The sequence below is a fragment of the Ciconia boyciana genome, chromosome 2 (assembly GCF_034638445.1).
Source record: "Ciconia boyciana chromosome 2, ASM3463844v1, whole genome shotgun sequence".
In the NCBI taxonomy this organism is placed as follows: Eukaryota; Metazoa; Chordata; class Aves; order Ciconiiformes; family Ciconiidae; genus Ciconia; species Ciconia boyciana.
Window position 1 is genome coordinate 169,219,125 of NC_132935.1, and position 20,705 is coordinate 169,239,829.

Here is a 20,705-nt window from a genome sequence, read left to right on the forward strand (position 1 = left end):
AAGGCTAAGTGCTGGGTCCTGCACTTGGGTCACAACTTCCACAACAACCAGGGGAAAGAGTGGCTGGAAAGCTGCCCAGTGGAAAAGGATCTGGGGGTATTTATCGACAGCCAGCTGAACATGAGCCAGCAGTGTGCCCAGGTGGCCAAGAAAGCCAATGGCATCCTGGCTTGTATCAGAAATAGCGTGGCCAGCAGGACTAAGGGCAGTGATTGTCCCCCTGTACTCAGCACTGGTGAGGCCGCACCTCGAATGCTGTGTTCAGTTTTGGGCCCCTTGCTACAAGAAAGACATTGAGGTGCTGGAGCGTGTCCAGAGAAGGGCAACAAAGTTGGTGAAGGGTCTAAAGCACAAGTCTGATGAGGTGCGGCTGAGGGAACTGGGGTTGTTTAGCCTGGAGAAAAGGAAGCTCAGGGGAGACCTTATTGCTCTCTATAGCTACCTGAAAGGAGGTTGTAGAGAGGTGGGGGTCGGTCTCTTTTCCCAAGTAACAAGCCATAGGACGAGAGGAAATGGCCTCAAGTTGCACCAGGGGAGGGTTAGATTGGATATTAGGAACAATTTCTTCACCGAAAGGTTGTCAAGCATTGGAACAGGCTGCACAGGGAAGTGGTTGAGTCACCATCCCTGGAGGTATTTGAAAGACATGTAGATATGGTGCTTAGGGACATGGTGTAGTGGTGGAATTGGCAGTGCTAGGTGAATGGTTGGACTTGATCTTAAAGGTCTTTTCCAACCTAAACAATTCTGTAATTCTAATAATAACTACTACAGCTCACAAAACAAGACAAGACTGTTCTTCCCTCTTTATTGACTGATGGATTCTCAGGCAGATCTGTTTATTACACTGTTAAATAATAGTTAAAAACAAACCAAGGCCAGAGGAGGTTGAAGTGAAGTGTCTAAACTGAAGCAGAAATTGGGAAGGAAGAGGCGGGAGAAGGTCGGCTTGGGGTCTCCACTTCTGTATCCCTGCAGCTCAGACACCCTAACTGCCACTGCCATGACCCCAGACCATTAGATTCCAAGGCCTGGCTCAGATGGGACATCATCTAAATATGGAAATGGTTGCCCAAACATAGCCAGATCAGGAGAGAAGAGATCTGTCCAGATATAGAGGTGCAAGGCAAGTCAAGGGGAAGCAGTATTGCAGCAATCCTAGAACACAGCCACAGAGATAGCAGCAGAGTCCCATTCCAGTCGGCAGCTGGGTGAGTCACATTGGCCACTGTCAGTCTCCATAGAGCACCTGACCGACTGCTCTAGAGCTCACACATTGTGGGTCTTTTTGGTGAGCTGCGGATCCTCATCCACCAGCTTTGACTTGAGATGTTCCTTGTAGGCGAGGATGTCACCTTGCCACTTTGTGATTGTCTGCTTCTCACAGACCCAGATCTCCTGTGCAACCTGAAAGCAAGCACACAAGGAGGAGAGGTTTACAGTACAGCATTTTATAATTTTAGCAAAATTATATAATTAACCAAAATCTTCTCTCTGAAGTCTGGTAATAAAAGAGTTTAATAACTTTCACACTTCAGCTACCAAGAAAAATATCTGCAGCAAAATATCTTACCTGGTGTTTTCTACATAATTTATACAAGATTTTAGAACTAAAAATCCTTGACCCCTCAACATTTCTTTTTTTGTACATGGACTAAGAAGGAAAGCCTTTCCTGCTAAATTGGGAATTGAAGAAAGTAGTTCTTGGCCTGAACTACTTGGATATAATGCACTGAAAGATAAAATTATACCTGAACTTGCAGACAAAACTATAGCTGATAAATCAGCACTTGACATTTGTGTGTATGTGGTGCAATTTCCTTTGCCTGTGCAGACTGAGTCATAAAAAACTGTGCTAGAACTACTCCAGTATCATTTAAAAAAAACCAACTAGTTAAGGCCTCCACAGTGTGTCATGATTTCCATTTAACTTATTCTTCACTTCTAGGATTTTGGTTTTTTCTTTTTTTTATTCAAGTACCTAATGTTTTCCTAGGCTAGCTCAGTAATTGTTTCACATGAGCATGGCAAGGGAATCATGTCCAGTGGGTTTTTTTTTTTTTCACTCACACATCTTTTTGGGATGAGTAAGAGCCAGTCAGTTGAAACCACCTTGTTTTAATTACTTAAAGTGTTAGAAAGGTGCTCTGACAAAATTCACTACTTTTCTTACCTGTTGGATGAGTCTGAAGTCATGGCTGACAAGCATCATTCCTCCTTCAAATTCATTGATAGCATCTGCCAGAGCATCTATTGTTTCTATGTCCAAGTGGTTGGTGGGCTCATCCAGGAAAAGCATGTGAGGATTCTGCCAGGCCAGCCACGCAAAGCACACACGGCACTTCTGCCCATCAGAGAGGTTCCTAATGGGGCTCACCTGACAAACACAGACACTGTTTGCAGCTCTGCAGGGAAACTTACAGACTGCTGCCCTGACCACAAAATATTCAGATCTCACACTGTGTTTTCAACAGCTACATGACATAAGAGGACAAAGTTTAGTCAGTCTTATATCTAGACTAAGCTTCTCTCACCAGCAGAACAAGGGAATTCCAGGGGCTTCTGAAGAAGGAGCATCCATAGCAAGACCCAGCTTGTGTTAAATGTTCCAAAGGATAGTTAATTGAGGTCTGACTAGTGTTCACTGCATCCCGACACAACCATAAAACTACTGTCAACTTCTGGAGTGACAAATGGGGAAGAACAATGTAAAAAATCAACACTGAACTGCAGTGAGGAGGACAACTCCTGTCATGTGTGTGAGAATGTGTTTAGCATTTCTGCCTGGTATTCATCTCAGAAATAAGAGATAAGCAAACTAGTTCAAGTTACAACTGAAATATGCTTGAGTCTAGCACTATGCCACAACTTGTCTTCTCTTCACCCAGATTCTGAGGAGGTCACCCATTCCAACCCACGTATTGCTGCAATGCAAAGAAAGTTCCTATGAGCCATGAATTATTTTTCTCTCCAATTTCAAAGACGGAGATGGAAAAAGCATTTTGGTGCTGTGGTGTGCCATGCTGCATACTGCATCACACTGTCAGATATCAGTAGAGCAACAGAAAATGCAGCAGCTCTACTTCCCTAATGAGCAAAAAGCAAACCTCAACAGCTCATACTCACCTGCTGCTTCCCTGTCAGACCATATCTGCCAATGATTTTTCTCATCTCCTCCTTCTCCTTGATCTCTGGGTAGCATTTCAGCATGTACTCCAGGGGTGAGAGGTCTAAGTCCAACTGCTCTTGCAAGTGCTGACAGAGAAGAACAGTCAGCTTCAGGCTGTGCAGGCCACCCATTTCATGGCCAAAAGTACTTCCCCCCTTATACCCCTCTGGTACCAGCTGAGCAGCAGAACGCAAGAGCCAATAACCCCACTCACAGTATAGCCACTGTGCTGAACTATTATGGAAGGAGTCTCCATTTCAGGAGCAGGAGTGCTGCTTCAGAATAGCAGGCTTGTCCACCACCAAGCACAAGGCAACCATCTCTCCCATTAAAGGTGAGAGGCTAAACAGAAAGGACCACAGCAAGCCTCTTTTCAGGGTAAGAACATTTGCTAGAGCCCGTTCAGCCAATGGAACAGTTCCTTCCCCCATCTCCAGGCTCAGAAGGCAGCAGTGGGAGGGACTTTAGAAGCAGAAATAGAGGGGCAAGATTCCTCATTCCTGACAGCTTTTTCCTTAGCATTTCATGTCCCGGTGGCTGCTGTAGGGAGTACCTGGTGGTATCTACCGATCTTCACATGCGAGTGCTTGCGAATCATCCCATCTGTAGGCAGCAGCTAGAAAGAGAAGATAAAAGCATTTCACCAGGAAATCCCTCATTTTGCTGTATGCCAGAAATACAGAATCCAGCCATCTCCACTCTGGCACAGAGGAGGCAGCCTGAACAGATAACATGAGAGAAAAAGCCCTATATTGCAGTAAGACCTTAGGATTTCCAAGGCCTGATTGGGGTGCTCTGGCAAATAAATGCAGCTTCGCTGAAGATTACCCCAAGAATAAAGGTCCAGAACAGGGTAGACAATGTAGGGAGCATACCTCTCCTGTGAGCAGTTTCAGCAGTGTTGACTTTCCGGCTCCATTGGGTCCAACAAGAGCTACACGGGTATCCAGGTCAATCCCAAACTCCAGGTTATTATAGATCCATGGCTGCAAACCACAAAAATCATGACACATATTATGCCTTTCCACTACTACCCAGAATCTCCATGCTGCACCTGTAATACTCTGTCCTCAGCAGACTTAGCATTAACACTGCTAAGAAGTTTGATCCACTAGTCATACGCTGCAGCCTGATCAGAAAGCTTAGCCAAAAGCCTCACGCTCTCAAACAAGGCAGGGATACAAGTAATCTCCATACAACCTGTGCACACTCCCCATACTCACCCCATCCTTGGTGTATTTGAAGCTGACATTCTGCACCATGATGACAGGAGGGGGGATTTTCCCACAGGGCGGGAAATAGAATGACAAAGTCTGTTAACACAGAATATCCACTTGTTAGATACCCTGGAGCACAAGACAACCCAGTTATTCTGGTATAAGCATGCCTCACTACAGACATCATCTGTAAACCAAGGCACCAGACAGACTTTTTATGAGCCCCTCTAGCAACTCACGGATTTATTCTGATCAGTTGGTTGCAAGCTCATCTGCTGGCTACTGAGTCCCTATTTCTTCTCCCTTGAAGCAAATGTGGGATTATACTCTTCAAACAAGTAGGAGTTGCTCTGAGCATCCTCCCCCATCTTCTCCAACCCTTGGACATTCATTTCTGATTTCTGTGTCTCCAAAATAGCCTTATTGATATGACAAATCCCCTTCTCTCCCCTAGAAAATTACTCCTCTTCTTTCCACTCTTCAGCATTACACTATCTTCATTACAGTCATCCTTGGCATCAGGAAGAGTATACCATTCTTGCTCCCAGCTGTGTCAGCCATTCCTGCTGTCAGCTAAAGATTGTTCTACTTATCTAGCCCATGTTTCCAATACCGATCTCTAGATGCAATCCCACGTCTGATCCTACCTTATCATTCACAACTCTCTCTGTCAAGCCAGAAGCCATCATTTTTTGAAGGGTCTTCTCCTTGCTCTGGGCTTGCCTGGCCAGCTTTGCACTACCATGACCAAATCGTGCAATGTAATTCTGCAACAAAATACAGAGTTAGCCGAAAGCTACAATAACAAGGTTGAGGAGGTGCACGGACACCCACCTGCATGACCAGAAAGATGTTCATGCAACTAGGCACATACCTTCATATGGGCAATCTGATCTTGCTCCCAGTGGAATCGCTTCATTTGATTTTCTTCTAGTTCCAAGCGAGTCTTTACATACTGATCATAATTTCCCTAGAAACAGAGCACAGAACATCAGACATGCCCCAGGGAACAGCTCCTCTGCTTTTGCCGGTTGCACAGGGCACCATTTACTCACTGTGTAGTACTTCAGTTTGCGGTTGTGCATGTGGATTATGTTGGTGCAGACACCGTTCAAGAAGTCCTGGGAGTGGGATATCAGCACAAGGATCCGCTTGAACCTGTGACATCACATAAGTCATTCGAGACTAAGCTAGGAAAAGAATTCTTGCTCGTTGGCCCTAATGGTGACAAAGCATTTACATGCACCAGATCTCTCTTGCCTACAATTGGATTAGGAACAAAAAGAAACAGCCTTGGAGATGCTTTGGGAAATATGGAGTAAAGCAGCTACAACCTGCTGCAGTAAGCAAATACTGCAAACACCTTTCATTGTGTTAAAACACTCTCCATCATAAGACAGTCTTCACCTGTCTTCACAGGTGAAGAGGGTTCACAGGGTTCACACTTCACAGGGTTAAGAGCTGGCTACCCATGTGGTAGATGACTAGTGGTACTGATGCAACTGACTCCACTGGCATCACACTTCTAAGAAGTTTCAACCGTTGCTTTCACCTTGGTACAGACTACCATCTGTTAGGTACACTATGCCTGACTGTAAAATGTAAAATGACTGGTTAAAGCCTCCCAAAAAGAGAGAGGGTCAAATTACCTTCCTAAAACATCTGACTTCTAAAGCAAGCATGCAAAAAGTTCAACTGACAAAGCTGATGGGAAAACCTCTGCAAATGAAAAGCCCTTCTCACAATACAGTCCTTTTAATGCACATCCCAGATAACCTAAGCTTCATAACTATTCCTAAGCTTTTTGCTTTAAGCTGTAACATTTTACCTTTGTTTAAAAAAAACAGTCAAACAAACAAAAAAACCTAACATACTAAAACAAGATGAAACTGACACACTCAAGATACTACAGTTCTGTGAAAACAGAGGAACAATATGCAGAAAGATGAGCTGGAAGCCAGGTCTGGAAAGCTCACACTACTGGTACAGCATATGGTGCTGGTACACAGGCTGCCAGGTCTGCTCCTGGCTTTCAAGGAAGTAGCTTTAACCAGGGAGTACAAACCAGCATTTCTCATTTCTTCAGTGAGGGAGAGATGTGGTCTTGTCTTGAATTCATTACCCTTGCATCAAGAACCCTTCCGTAGACAAGTGTAGCAGCAAGAACAAGAAGGTGTCACTGGTGGCTACATAACTATATTGCAGTACAAGAACTATAGACAGTTATTCCTGTAGCACTTGCTCACATGCTGACAAGATGTTCCAGCAGAAAAGCACAACTCATAGAAGCAGCAAACTCCTTCATGCTTACGTTTTCAGCTCTTCTTCCAACCACACACAGGCATCCAGGTCAAGGTGGTTTGTGGGCTCATCTAGCAGCAGCATGAAAGGCCGAATGAAGAGGGCCCTGAAAGGAGAGGGGAGATGACAATGCAGGTAACCCAAAGCCTCTCAGCTCTGCTCTGAGTTCTTAGAACTGTGTATGTGGCTCTGCAGAGTCAGGAGCAGGCAGGCATTCTCCCAGGAGGCAGCAGGCAGTATACCACTCACCTAGCAAGAGCCACCCTCATTCGCCAGCCACCACTAAAGTCCTTCAGCTTCTTCCTCTGCATGGCTGGTGTGAACCCCAAGCCGTGAAGGATACGTGAGGCCCGTGCTTCTGCCTTGTCAGCATCCAGCTCCTCCAGACGTTCATATAACTCCAAGAGTTTCTCACACTCCGCTGAAAGAGAGCTTGCCTGTCAGCACTTCTACTAATAAAGGGCTCTCAGCTGCACCTCTATACAGCTGGGAAAGCTCATAGTCCATCTGCTTTACCACTACTCAGCCCCCTCCATTCCCAAGCCTAAGACACTTCTTAAGAAGCTGCATGGAATAATTTCATCCAAAGAAGTGTAATCCCACAGGACTTTTCAACTAGTACAGGGCAGCTGGGGGAAATAGGTACCGTAACATGTAAAAACTCTGCCAAGGAACCCAAATAAGACCTTTTCTTCGGTGGGGAGGGAAATGGAGGAAGTGTCCCTTGTCCACAGGGACTCCAAGAAGTTTTACCATCTTCATGAGCCAGACGTTCTGCCTCTCGTTCTAACATGGCCCTCTCTGTATCCACCTCCATCACACACTGTAGAGGGGTCTTGTCACTGGGAGGCATCTCTCGGGTCAGGTGATAGATGTCAATATGCTCTGGGATGGGCACTTCTCGTTTCCCAATAGCTGACAAAAGCATGGATTTCCCTGTGTGCAGACAGACACTCCGCAATTAATTGTTGGATTCAGTGAGATACAATGTCACAGAGAAATGGACAAGATGCAGTCAGATCCCATTGATTCCCTCCCTTTCCAACCCCAGAAAATCCTTGGGAATTTCTTGCCCAAGAGACCAGAAGAATGAGAGACACAGCAGAGCCTACTGTCTCACTGCAACAGGCTGCCCTCCCAGCTAAGGCTCACCACCCCAAGGACAGGATTGAGACATGAAGAAGCTCTTTGGAAACCACTGCAGTTCAGCCCTTGCCTGGATTTAGGGAACTTTATCTCTGCTGTATACTTCCCGCTGTCTAACCAGGTCTGACATCTGTTACCAGGACCCAGACTCTAAAGACTTCTAACACAGAGGAAAGTAATGCGCTCATCACTAGAGAACCTAAGTGTTTTCCTGAAAGTTAAACCAGCTGGTCACTCTTACTAGCTCTTCTTCAATTACACCCATATTCTGCATCTCCCCATGTAGAGTGTCGCCTTCTCCAGGGATTGTACAGTTGTTTTCCCATTCAGGCCAAACTACAAACTCCCTGCTCTTCCATACTGTGCAAGTTCTTCGACCAATAGTGTCAGCATTGGGTTTAGTGACACTGCTAAACAAATCCTGCAAACCGGAATCAAACAGATTCACAGATCCCAGACATCTCGCCCAACTCTCCACAGAAACAAGTTCAAATGCACAGTCCAAAGCCAGAATGCAACCTCATACTTCTACCAGCAATCCTAGCAAGTCCTCTTTCTGGGTGGAGAGATGGGAGAACGGAAACTGCCGTGTCCCAGCCATGTCTGTCTAACAGCCTTCTTTCCGGTTTCCAGCATTTACCACCTGCATCTGTCCAGCTTCTCAGCAGCACAGAATCTTCACCAAGCTCCAAGAAGCCCACGTCACTGTGCCCCACAGCTTACCAATCCCATTAAGTCCAATCAGGCCGTAGCGCCTCCCGGAGTTCAGCTCGAGTTTTGTATCACTCAGCAGCTCCTGGCCGTGGAAGGTCAGCGAGAGGTTAATGATGTGCACATCAGTGCTGTTGGGATGGGAGGCCAGCACTCCTGTCACAGCACGGGCAGCAGCTTTCTTTAATTCAAAGTCCTCCAGCTCCTTTGTAAGAGCATCCACCTCTATATGCAGAGACAGACCAGTGTTACTGATTTACAAATACAAGGGAAGTCATAAGCCCCTGTACCAACAGGCCCAGGACCACAAAAACAATTATCACGTCCCCATTTCTACAGAAATGTTGAGGCCCAGATACAATGACACTCAGCTTTTCAGCTTAGCAGATGGATATATATGGTCTAACAGGAACTTTCATCTGCTCTCTAAATCAAATCTGACCATTAGAACTAAGCGACCAGCCAGAACAGCTAGCCTGTTGTCCAAGTATGGGATTAACCCTCACTGCAAGAAGGACTGGGGTGGGAGGAGAACTTACGAAGTATTGCTTGCAAGCTTAAGGAAAGGGCTGGCCAAAAGAGAACTTGGCTAGAAAATAAATGAAGGGAAAGCTGAGAGGAGGAAAGAAGCAGCAGCATTGGAATAAGCCCTACCAATTTTTTGAGAAGCTAATATGTCCATATGCATGCCCTCCTCTTTCTTTCCTCAGTATAAGCAAATCAGCATAAGCAAATCTTTCCTGTCGCACTGATCTTCTGTTGCAGCCCTGAGTTACAGTCCAGTTTTCAATCCTTGGTGAGACACTGCCATTTGAAGAAGAAAATGGCACTAAGGATCTCAGCAATACTCCAGCTGCACAGAGCAGAGACCTAGTGTTCAGGCCACTGAGGGATAGCACCCTGGCTGTCAACATCTAGCATTCCTGGCAAAATCACTCACTCAGCAAAATCACTATTATTACCAAGGCAAATGTGCCTTAGCCAAGAAGGAGCAAAAAATGTCAACTGCACTGACACAGGACACCCTTTGAAAGCACGGGCAGTGCAAGTAGACCAGTTACATTAACAAGCAAACCAGGTGAGTGAAAAGAGGGGCAAGGCAGTTTTATCCTTGATGTGCAATTATTTCACAGGGAACTGCCAATAAGAAATATGCATGTACCCGATGCACATAACCTGCCCTCTGATGTCTGCACTGCTTTACCAGCCTCCCCTTGACTCCCAACGCCTGCTCACCACCTCTGCTCTTCAGCAACCTGAGCCACCGGCGCTGGCCCTGCCTGCACTACCCTCCACAGTGCCGCTCGCAGCTGCAGGCGGAGCGCTCCCCGCAGAGCAGCCCGGTCCCGGAGGAGACCGGGGGGGGCGAACGCGGAGAGCCCACGGCCCGGCCCCGCCAACCCCGCCGCGGCTCCCCAGGCTTCACCAATAGGAAGGCGGTACGCAAATGAGCCGTGGGAGCGGACGGCGGTTGGCCGGCTCGGTCCGGGCGGGCGCCGAGTCCCCGCCCGGAGCCGGCGGCGCCGGGCCGGGCCCGGCCCCAGGGTCGCCCCGCCGCGGCGGGCACGCGAGCCGCCCGCGTCAGCGCCAGGCTGCGGTGACCGGGCCGAAGTCGCGTTCGGGCATGGGCAGCGCCTTGCCTGCGCTCCGAGCCCACCAGCCCGGCCGCCAGGCGCAGGTGCCGCCAGCACCAGCGCTCAAGAGCGTGCGTGGGGACCGCGGGGGCACTGGCGAGGAGCGGGCTCCTCGGGAGACCAGCCCCTTCGCCTTGCCCTCCTGACCCCCGTGCCTGTGGCTGCCCTAGGTCTCTATGTCACACGCAGAGTGCCTCTTAAAACAGCGCACTGTGGCCTGAGCCTGAAAAAAACTTGTGTGCCCAACAGCCTGTGGGTTACCAGGTGGGCTAAAGTAAGGACAAAAAATAAACTCTCTCTCCGTAAGCTTTACCTTGCCTATTTCCTTTAGGGAGGTCAACAGCTCTTTGTTGACAAAGTCTCTTTCATTAAGATAGCCAGGCTCTTAGTTTCTGCAAACGAGATATGTCCCAGAGAAACAGATGAACAGAGGGTCATAGCAATATCAGTAAGAACAGTAAGAATTCAGACACTACAGTGGTTCCTGCAGCAGGAAAAAAACAAAACAAAACAAAAAAACCAAACAGGTCTGGGCATCAAATACCAGAAGATCGGGACAGTATCTGTTTGAGAGGGAAAAGACCCCATCAGCACCATCTATCTTTACTCTGCAAGCCTCAAGAGAGGGCCAAGGGAATCCTTCACCTGTGCAGTTTATGGAGAGCCACCACAAATTGCTGTAGGTGTCCTGCTGGCTCACAGGAGAGAGAGTGGCCCTAATGGTAGACACTGCAGCTGGCCCGGCTCAGCACAAGCCCATGCCCGCGAGGTATTTCATCTGAAGAGGAACACACGTCCCAGTTCACTAAGCCCAGGGCACAACCGAATGTGTACAGTCCTGTCCATGAACAGGCCCTGGCTGGACACTCCCTGCACCGGAACACACGGGGCTGCCAGGCTGACCCCCACCGAGGGCACCCAGTCGGGTGCGCTGGGGCACCTGCAGCACCGTCCCCCGCGGGGTGCACGAACACAAGCCAGGCACCCGCCGGCGCAGCGGGACTGGCATTACGGCGGGGCCGCGTCTCACCTGGCAGCGACGTTCCGTTGGCCTCCGGGGGACGGACCTCCTGCGGCTCCGTCCCGGCATCGCCGTTTTCCTCCGGGGCCCGGCGCGGCCGCTGCCGGGCCTTGGCTGCCTCCTTCTTCTTGGCCGCCTTCTTCTTGGCCAGGTCCGAGGGCATGGCGCGGCGGAGGGGCTGCGACAGAGGTGCGACAGGCGCCGTTAGGGCGCGCCGATCCGGCCCGCACCGGGTCGCCCCGCCCCAGTTCCCCGCCTCGGCGGCCCGCGCACCGCCCGCCCCGGCCCGGAGCACGCGGCGCCGCCGGGCCCGGCCGAGGGCTCCCCACCCGCCCGCTAGGCTGCCCGCGCCGCGCTGCCCAACCCAGTCCGGCCCACTACTCCTCCTCCTCCTCCTCCTCCTCCTCCCCCTCCTCCTCCTCCGCCGCCGCCGCCGCCGCCGCCGCCTGCCCCGCCGCGCCGCCCGCCCGGCCCGCACCGGCTGGTCCGCGCTTTCCTTCTGTCGCAACAGGACAGCTGCTACCGCGTGCGCACGCCCCACCCCCCCGGAACAGGGGCCAATCGGAGCGCGAAGCGTCACCCGCACCGGGCGGCCGCACGGCTCTGGGAAGTGGAGTTCGCGCTCCCCCCGCCGGCTGGGCCGGAGCGCGCCGCCGGCTCCCGGGCACTGCGCGTCCCGGCGTGCACCGCGCTGCTCGCGCCGGGACTGGCCCCAGGCCCCACCCCCGGCGCACCGCGAGCCCGCCGCGGGCAGGGGCCGGCGCGCGACGTGAGCGCGCGGGGGGCGGTGGCTCGCGGTACCATAGAGGCGACGGCGCCACCAGGTAGAGTGGCCGCCGGTGCACCATAGAGAGAAAAGGGGAAGCGGAAGCGCGCGAGGGTCGCGATGTGGCGGCTGAGGTGGCAGCGGCGGGAGCGCGGCCGGGCGGGAGCCGCTGTCTTCCCCCGCGCCCCCGGCACGGAGCTTCGGGCCGCCCTCGGCCCTGCCACCGGCCTGCGCGCAGAAGGGCCGCCCTGCCTGCAGGTGAGAGAGTCCCGGGGCCGCTGACCCACGCGGACCAGCGTCGGGGGCCGGTGCGCGGCCCCGCGGGGGCTACCGCGCTCTCGCCCGCCCGCTGTCCCGCAGGCCCCGCCGCTGCCCGCCCCGTGCCGCCCGAGTGCCCCGCGCCGGCGATGTCCCGCGGCCGCCGGCTCCCCGAGCGCCGGAGCGGCCCCGTGAGCCCGCCCCGGACGTAGCGGGCCTGCGGCCGCCACCGCCCGCCCGGACCGTACCGGACTGCCCCGCGGCTGGACGTCGCCCCGCCGGGGCTCCGCTGGCTCCAGCGCCGCCATGCGCCTGGCTGCGCTGCTGGCTGCGCTGCGGCCCGTGCTGCCGCTCGTCCTGGGCCTCTCCCTTGGCTGCAGCCTGAGCCTGCTGCGTGCCTCCTGGAGCCAGAGCGGAGGCGAGGACCAGTGCCTGGGGGCAGCGGGCCGTCCTGGGCCTCTCGCCGGCGGAGCGCGTCTGGAGGCAGTGGATGGAGGGCCAGGCCCGGGCCACGAGGACTTCAGGCCTAGGATTGTTCCATACTACAGAGACCCCAACAAGCCTTACAAAAAAGTGCTCAGGTAAAATCTGTTCTTTTGGCCAGGCTTTCCGTCAAGGAAAATAATCACATATGAATGGTATTTAGGGTTCTAAATCTTCCAGTGAGTTAACACGTTCAAGGTGGAATGTGATATTTGAAATACCTTATGTAGTAACAGCATGATGCAACAAGACAATGGCTAAGATTGTTACCTTAAAGGGGTGCAAGAGAAGTGTCTAAGAAGTTAATTAAAAAGAAAAAAGGCAACAAAAACACCCAAGAAGATTGAGAATATTTCTTCTTTTATTACTTGTGACTTATAGAACATGTTAAATTATTCTTCAAAACTCTTTTAGACAGTCTATTCATTAGGAAAATTTTGAGCAATTAATAATAATGTATGTAACTTGCAAATAGTTAGCTCTGTTTTTTTTTGGTTTGTGGTTTGTTTTTTTTTTTTTTTGTTTACTTACACTAGTACAGTTTCATAGCTTGGATAAATGATGTGAGATTGTAGTTTCCTTGAAGGAAGCAAGTGTTTTTACAAAATGGGATTTTTACTAGTGAATCTTTTCTTAAAGCTCTACCTTTAGACTTAACTGTTTCACCATTGGTAGACTCCAGCAGATAAAGACTTATCCCAAGTTACCATAATCCTTTGATTTTTGTCATCCAGCTGTTTGTCATGTGGGTATGTCCTTCCTTTGCAGAACTCGCTACATCCAGACAGAATTGGGATTCCATGAAAGACTGTTTGTGGCTGTGCTGACCTCCAAGGCTACCCTGAATACGTTGGCAGTGGCAGTGAACAAGACGGTAGCCCATCACTTCCCACGCCTGCTGTACTTTACAGGGTTGCGCAGTGCCAAGGTGCCTCATGGCATGGTGCTGGTGGCCCATGGGGATGAGCGTCCCATTTGGCTCATGTATGAGACCATGCACTATATACATCAGCATTTTGGTTCTGACTATGACTGGTTCTACATCATGCAGGATGACACCTATGCCCAGGCCGAACAGGTCAAGGCTCTGGTGACGCACCTAAGTATTAACCAAGATGTCTACTTGGGACGAGCAGAGGAGTTTATCGGGGGGGATGAGCAGGCCCGCTATTGTCATGGTGGCTTTGGCTACCTGATCTCCCGCAGTCTGCTGCTTAAGCTCCATCCGCACCTGGACAGCTGTCGCAATGAGATCCTTAGTGTGCGGCCAGATGAGTGGCTGGGACGTTGCATCATCGATTTCCTTGGCATTGCTTGTGTTTCCCAGCTCCAGGTACTACCTCATTTCTCAGGGTTTTGTGTTAGCTAAGCCTGACAGACCCCATGCTCTTACTAGTTCCCTGCTGCCTAACAAAGGGACTTTTCTGTGAACCTCTGCTGTGAGTTACAGAGGAGGAAAGGGCTGTGCGGTGTGGCAGCACTGGGGAGAGGCCCATAATCAAAGCTGAGACGTTGGGGATGAGAGCACCTACAGGATTTAATTTTCAGCCTACTAGCAGATGCTGATCCACATGTTTTTGGAGGTTGGATAAAGGGCACATTGGTACCAAGAAGCAAGCGGGCATGTAGTATAGGTGGTAGGGCGGGTGGGGACAACTCTTATATTTTCATCTCTGGGTACTGCAGTCAGCATGGACAGAGGGCCAAATGCATGTCTGGGGTGAGGGAAGGCTTCTCTGTGAACTCGAGCTCCATGCCAGTCTTTCTGGCTCTCGTCCACTTCAGGGCCAGCATTATCACACCTATGAATTGGCCAAAAATACTGAGCCAGAGAAGGAGGAAGAAGAGGAGTTCCAGGCAGCTCTTGCTGTGCACCCTGTTTCCGACATGACCCTGATGTACCGGCTGCACAAGCACTTCAGCAGGATCCAGCTGGACAGAGCCTACCAGGAGATCCAGGACCTCCAGGTATGTGGTGAGGGATATCTGCAAAAACTCCTCAACCAAACAGGTTTCCTTTTCTTTCAACACAGTGAAGGAAGATTATTGCTTCTGTTTGTAGGTGACTGTCAGCCAGACACAGGATATAGTCCTGCGTCTCAGAAATAGCACTTCTGACACCAGGTTATCCAAAACTGCTGGTGTGATACTACCGAGATACAGTTCTAGGTGGTGAAGCAGGCTTGGGTGGGAGATGGACTGGACCTCTTTGAGAAAGTGGTAGGGATCAGTATGCGTTCTCTTTGCACAGATGCAGATCAGGAACCTGACATCATTGACCCCTGCAGGTGAGGCAGGCTTGACGTGGCCTGTGGGCATTAATGCCCCATTTCTTCCAAAGTCACGTTTTGAGGTAATCAGCTGGGACTACTTCACTGAGCAGCACCTCTTCTCCTGTCCTGATGGCTCCCCCAAGTGTGAGCTCTCTGGAGCCAGCAAGGCAGATGTCAGTGAAATCATTGAGTCAGCACTTGAGCAACTTAACAGTCGCTACCAGCCTCTGCTCCGCTTCAGCAAGCGGCAGTTGCTGAATGGCTATCGGCGTTTTGACCCGACACGGGGCATGGAATATACACTGGACCTACTGCTGGAGGCAGTGACCCAAAAAGGCCACAGTCATGTTCTGGCCAAACGAGTGAGCTTGGTGCGGCCCTTAAGTAAGGTGGAAATTATTCCCATGCCATATGTGACAGAGGCCACACGGGTGCAACTGGTGCTTCCCTTGACAGTGCAGGACCTGGATTTTGTGGCAAACTTCCTGGATATGTTTGCTATGAACACACTGGACACACATGATAATGCCTTGCTGACTTTGCTTTTCATCTACCATCCCTATGATGCCCAGCGAGTCAGTCAGGTGGATGTTTTTGCTGGAGTCAAAGCCATGGTAGGAGAGCTGGAGAAACGCTATGCAGAAGTTAAAATCCCCTGGATTAGTGTTAAAACTGAGGTGCCATCACAAGTGAAACTCATGGATATAGTCTCAAAGAAGCACCCTGTGGATACACTGTTCTTCTTGGCCAGTGTCTGGACAGAAATCAACATGGAGTTCCTGAACCGCTGCCGCATGAATACTATCAGCAATTGGCAGGTCTTTTTCCCAGTGCATTTCCAAGAGTTCAACCCTGCATTGGTGTACCGTGGTGAGCAGACTGCTTCCTCCAGCACTGACTTCCTGAGGGATGGGCATTTTGACAGACATTCATTTGCTGAGGCCTGTTTTTATAACTCTGACTATATGACAGCACGTACCAAGCTAGCAGCTGATATACTAGACCGAGATGAAGTGCTGGAGAGCATGGAGGTATTTGATGTCTTCCTCCACTATTCTGGTCTGCACCTATTTAGGGCTGTGGAGCCAGGGTTAGTGCAGAAATACGCACTGAGGAGCTGCAATCCCCGGCTTAGTGAGGAGTTATACCACCGCTGTGTGCTTAGTAACTTGGAAGGACTTTCATCCCGCTCGCATTTAGCCATGGCCCTCTTCGAGCAGGAACAGGCCAACAGCACTTGAGAGACTAGAAACATCAAGAGCTTCTCAGCACCTTAACACTTGGCACTTTCCGTCCCCTTCCCAGCCTTGTCATTGGAGAAGGGCATGTGAGGTCAAGGGAGGAGGAAGACTTTCCCAGCCCTGCTCTGGGGCACAGGCATGGGCTATGGAGAGAGGCTGTTTTTGTGGGGAGGGTTGTTTGTTTGTTTTTTAAATAAATAAAAGTTTCTTTCCAGGCAGACTCATGTGGTTACTTGTAAACTTTATAGCATCTGGGATGAGGGATGTAAAACAAGCTGTAGAGTCAACCTTACTTTAAGCCATGCAATTCTGCTGAGAAGTGCAGAGAGAGAGTGAATATGAGCTATGTACTGGAACAAAGTTACCTCGACTATGCTACTCTCAGTGCTGTTGTTGCACCCTCCTGGGTGTTTGTGTCTTCATTCATAGGGTCTAGAGCACAAGTCTGATGAGGAGCAGCTGAGGGAACTGGGGTTGTTTAGCCTGGAGAAAAGGAAGCTCAGGGGAGACCTTATCCCTCTCTACAGCTACCTGAAAGGAGGTTGTACCGAGGTGGGGGTCGGTCTCTTCTCCCAGGTAACAAGCAATAGGACGAGAGGAAATGGCCTCAAGTTGTGCCAGGGGAGGTTTAGATTGGGTATTAGGAAAAACGTCTTCACCGAAAGGGTTGTCAAGCATTGGAACAGGCTGCCCAGGGAAGTGGCAGAGTTGCCATCCCTGGAGGTATTTAAAAGACGTGTAGATGTGGTGCTTAGGGACATGGTTTAGTGGTGGACTTGGCAGTGCTAGGTTAACGGTTGGACTTTATGATCTTAAAGGTCTTTTCCAACCTAAATGACTCTGTGATTCTATCATTCATTTTTCAAGGAAGCATAAACACCAGCTTGTCTAGTTTGCTGCTGGACAAAGCTATTCAACGCACTTTCACTTTGCTATATTTGGCTCCTCCACAACTGCAGAACATTCGTTTTGTGTAATCTGGGAAGGTGAAGGAATGGAAAATTCCCTTCGACATGCACCAAGCTTGCTTCAGTTGGGCTGAGCACCGTGGTATGACACGGGGTTGCTCTATGCCCTAGAGTGGAACCAGGAACTGTCTGAAGGTCTCCAACAACTACCTTTCAGTTCTGCAGATTGAGCAAAGTATTATCCCTGAAAATAACAGATAATGTCACTTCCTATCACAGATGGGCAGATGGCATGGCTAGCAGATTTAACAGTTCAGCTCCAACTTGATTACCTGGTAAGTCCTGCACCTATTAAAGTGGTGAGCCTGTGCAACTGTTCTAAGGGACAGGAAATTCCTCAGTCACACCATACTTTTTGATTCTGCTCCTGGCTCCACACAATTTCAATACAGTTCTAGGACCTGGTTTCTATCAGGTATATTCACCTGCTTGCCACGTGCATCTTAGTGGAAGCAGGTAACTGTTTGCTTATTCTCAAGGGCTGTTATTCCAAACTGATGTCCATGTTTTCATTAATGTAATCTATTAAATGGATGAAAAGCTGTCTTTTAATGACCAGGTATGGGCTTTCAGTGTGCTCCTATGGGAACAGGTTTTTGGCCAAATGTCACTCATTATATTTGATTATTTGAAGGAAAAAATGTTGGTAAAAGTTTGCAGATAACAAAGGTTAACCAGGTGGGAGAAAATGAGGACAGGTCTGTTATACAGAATGATTCAGATATAAGATGTACTTATACATAAGACAGGTAACTGCAAAGTCATTTATCTAGAAATTAAACAGGTCATGTTTTAGATTTCCCTATTCTGTATCACAGAGAAGGGACCTCGAGTTCATCTAGTTCAACCCCACCCCTGCACAAAGGGTCAGCTAGAGCAGGTTGATCAGGACGGTGTCCAGTTGCATTTTAAATATCTCCAGGGATGGAGACTCCACAATCTCTCCTGGCAATCTGTTCCAGTGTGTAATAAATTTTACAGTTAAAAAGTTCTTTCTCATGTTTAAATGGAATTTCTTGCATTTCAGTTTGTGCCCATTGCGTCTTGTCATGTCACTGGACACTGAGAAGCATCTGCTTCTGTCTTCCTTATACTTTCCCATCAATGACTTATATACATGGATAAGAGCCATGCTGAGCCTGTTCTTCTCCAGGCTAAACAATCCCAGCTCTCACAGCCTCATCTGTTATGACAGACACTCTAATTACTTAACCATCTTCACAGCCCTTCGCTGGACTCGCTCCAGTATGTCCATGTCTGTCATGTACTGGGGAGCCAAGAATTGGACACAGCACTCCAGATGTGTCTCACCAGCGCTGACTAGAGGTAATGGATCACTGCCCTCGACCTCCTGGTAACGCTCCTCCTAATGCAGCCCAGAATGCTGCTGGCCTTCTTTGCTCCAAGGGAACACTGCTGGCTTATGTTTAACTTGTTATCCATCAGGATCCCACCAATCTTTTTACTGCAAAGCTTTCAGCTTTCCAGCTTCTTTTTTTCCAGCCAGTATCCTAGAAATCAAAGGCCAAAGCCCTGATGTGAACTTGCGAATTTCAGTGTGATGAGCCAGTGAGTGTGTCTAACCCCATTCATGGCTGCGTAAGCGCTGTTTAAGGAAAGAGATTGTATTTGCTGTACTCATGAGGGGTATGAGGTGGAGGTCTCGTGTCAGCATCAAAAGAGATGCTGAAAGATTAGAAAAGCTTTAAAAGAAGTGTTCAAAGTCTGGAACATTGCTTCACATTGGATAGAAATCTCAATGACTGACTGTCTTCCAGTCGGGATGACTACAGTAGCAAAGATGGACAGTGTAAGAACCCCTGCTGCTGCTTGCCTTGCTACTGGTGTGTTTGTCTTCTTGAAGACAAAAGAGGTTCTGATGCATGAAATACAACCTCACGATGCCAGAGAGGATGCACAGCTTGTAAATGCAAGTTTCAATATGGTGTAATATCCAAGGAGAATTCACATTTGGAAGGACTGGCAATGGGAATTGGATGCTGTAGAAAACTATGTAAGCAAAGCAAGCAGTCTGATATGATGCATGGGGGTAAAACAGGTGTCATGCAACCAAGTTGAAAGAATAAACATTGAAAAAGATGCAGTGAGTCAACTAGCAGGAAATCTCTCTCTGGTAATGAAACTGAAAGGTGTAGGGGATGTAGCAGTTGGGGATATCTGTGATGTAAAACAAGCTGCTACAGAGAAGGTTTTAAAATGACATAGGGCAAGCTAGAATCATTAGTCCTCATTAGAGAAGAAAGAGAATCATGGGAATCAGGGTGGTGAGATTTGATGGACTGTCATTTAAACAAAATGAAGATGTAAACCAAAAAATTGGCATCATTGTTTGGTAAGTCACTGCCCGTGTCAGTGCATATAAGATAATGATGCAATACTACACAGAACTAGAAACTCTTAAGAGCATCTAGTATCTTGGGAGAAAACTGAGGGAAGCTGGAAGCTGATTTTTTTTTTTTTTTTTTTAATCTAGCTCTGTGGGAAGGGAAAGGCAGGAAATACTGCCAGCAAACTGCTGAGTCCATAAACTGAAGATTCTGGTTCACTGATCAAAACTCTGTATTCCAAGGTGAGATTAGGCTACATGAAAGGAACAACTTGAGTCCTACAGGCAGACAGGTTAACTTTCACAGTTACGTTCTAGCTGGAATAGTCTGGGGATAGTAAACTAAAAATGCAATAAGGCAAATGCTGTAAAGAGGAAAGAAAAAAATCAAATTAAACATTGAATGAATTGATCCAGTGTTACATCGAACAAGAAAAATATTAATCGCTCATTACAGATACCTAACATTAGACTATAAGCAACTGAAACCAGAAATGCTAACTGATAAGAAATTTGCTGTAGCTGGCATTACTGTATAACTAATACTAGTCAAGGTTGTTGTACAGCAAGTAAGACTTGGCAAACAACTTGACTTAAACCTTTGAAGTTACATGTTGAGTTAAAGATGATCAGACAGCCATTACAGACCTGAAAATCCATTTGATTTAATGCAATACTTTAACTATTAAACAGGAAGTTATACAGCAGCAAACAAATCATGTGAGTTAAGAACAGGTTGGCATATCGAATAAGAGCCAATTGTTGGATTTGGGCACTTCTACTTAGGTCCTACAGGGACAGTTCTCCAGCCAGTGTTGTTTGACACTTAATTGATGATTTGGAAACAAATGTAAGATCTCTACTGATAAAATCTGCAGATGATGTAAAAAATGAGTACTGCAAAAACCAGTCATAGGATAACAATGGAGAAGAGTGTGTAGCAGAGTAAGGCTATTCAAATAGATTTTGTCTTAAAGCGGTCAAGTGCAAACTTACATACTTGGGGAAAATGAAGGTGTGTCACTCCTCCAAAGAGGACTGTATTTAAGAAAAAAAAGTTAAGTCTGGAAAGAAATTGACTGTATTAATGTGCAAGCAGCTTAATTTGACCAGGACCCACTATTTTAGACACTAAAATACAGAGCTATCCCAGCCCTGTAAAGATTACAA

General features: G+C 48.8%; 2 protein-coding genes across 2 annotated transcripts; one reads left to right on the forward strand and one right to left on the reverse strand.

Moving 5' to 3' along the window:
• Positions 1-791: 791 nt before the first annotated feature.
• Positions 792-11,830, reverse strand: ABCF2 (ATP binding cassette subfamily F member 2). The gene is made up of 15 exons (XM_072855023.1): positions 11,678-11,830; positions 11,209-11,377; positions 8,557-8,769; positions 7,441-7,623; positions 6,937-7,108; positions 6,698-6,793; positions 5,442-5,544; positions 5,261-5,356; positions 5,034-5,153; positions 4,393-4,482; positions 4,045-4,155; positions 3,723-3,785; positions 3,127-3,255; positions 2,174-2,377; positions 792-1,407 (listed from the first exon to the last, which is right to left on the reverse strand). The coding sequence occupies exons 2-15, from the start codon at positions 11,360-11,362 to the stop codon at positions 1,270-1,272; spliced, it is 1,872 nt and encodes a 623-aa protein (XP_072711124.1). The 5' UTR covers positions 11,363-11,377; positions 11,678-11,830; the 3' UTR covers positions 792-1,269.
• Positions 11,831-11,889: 59 nt separating this feature from the next.
• On the forward strand, positions 11,890-16,440 carry CHPF2 (chondroitin polymerizing factor 2). The gene is made up of 4 exons (XM_072855022.1): positions 11,890-12,804; positions 13,475-14,039; positions 14,492-14,674; positions 14,958-16,440. The coding sequence occupies exons 1-4, from the start codon at positions 12,530-12,532 to the stop codon at positions 16,218-16,220; spliced, it is 2,286 nt and encodes a 761-aa protein (XP_072711123.1). The 5' UTR covers positions 11,890-12,529; the 3' UTR covers positions 16,221-16,440.
• Positions 16,441-20,705: the final 4,265 nt, after the last annotated feature.

Coding starts and splice junctions, on each gene's coding strand:
- ABCF2 (XM_072855023.1), bottom strand. CDS start 11,362: ATGCCCTCGGACCTGGCCAAGAAGAAGGCGGCCAAGAAGAAGGAGGCA. Junction 3,256..3,722: donor AGATCGGTAGATACCACCAG/GTACTCCCTACA, acceptor CTTCTCTGTCAG/CACTTGCAAGAGCAGTTGGA. Junction 1,408..2,173: donor ACTTCAGACTCATCCAACAG/GTAAGAAAAGTA, acceptor GCTTGCTTTCAG/GTTGCACAGGAGATCTGGGT.
- CHPF2 (XM_072855022.1), top strand. CDS start 12,530: ATGCGCCTGGCTGCGCTGCTGGCTGCGCTGCGGCCCGTGCTGCCGCTC. Junction 14,040..14,491: donor CTTGTGTTTCCCAGCTCCAG/GTACTACCTCAT, acceptor CGTCCACTTCAG/GGCCAGCATTATCACACCTA. Junction 14,675..14,957: donor AGGAGATCCAGGACCTCCAG/GTATGTGGTGAG, acceptor CTCTTTGCACAG/ATGCAGATCAGGAACCTGAC.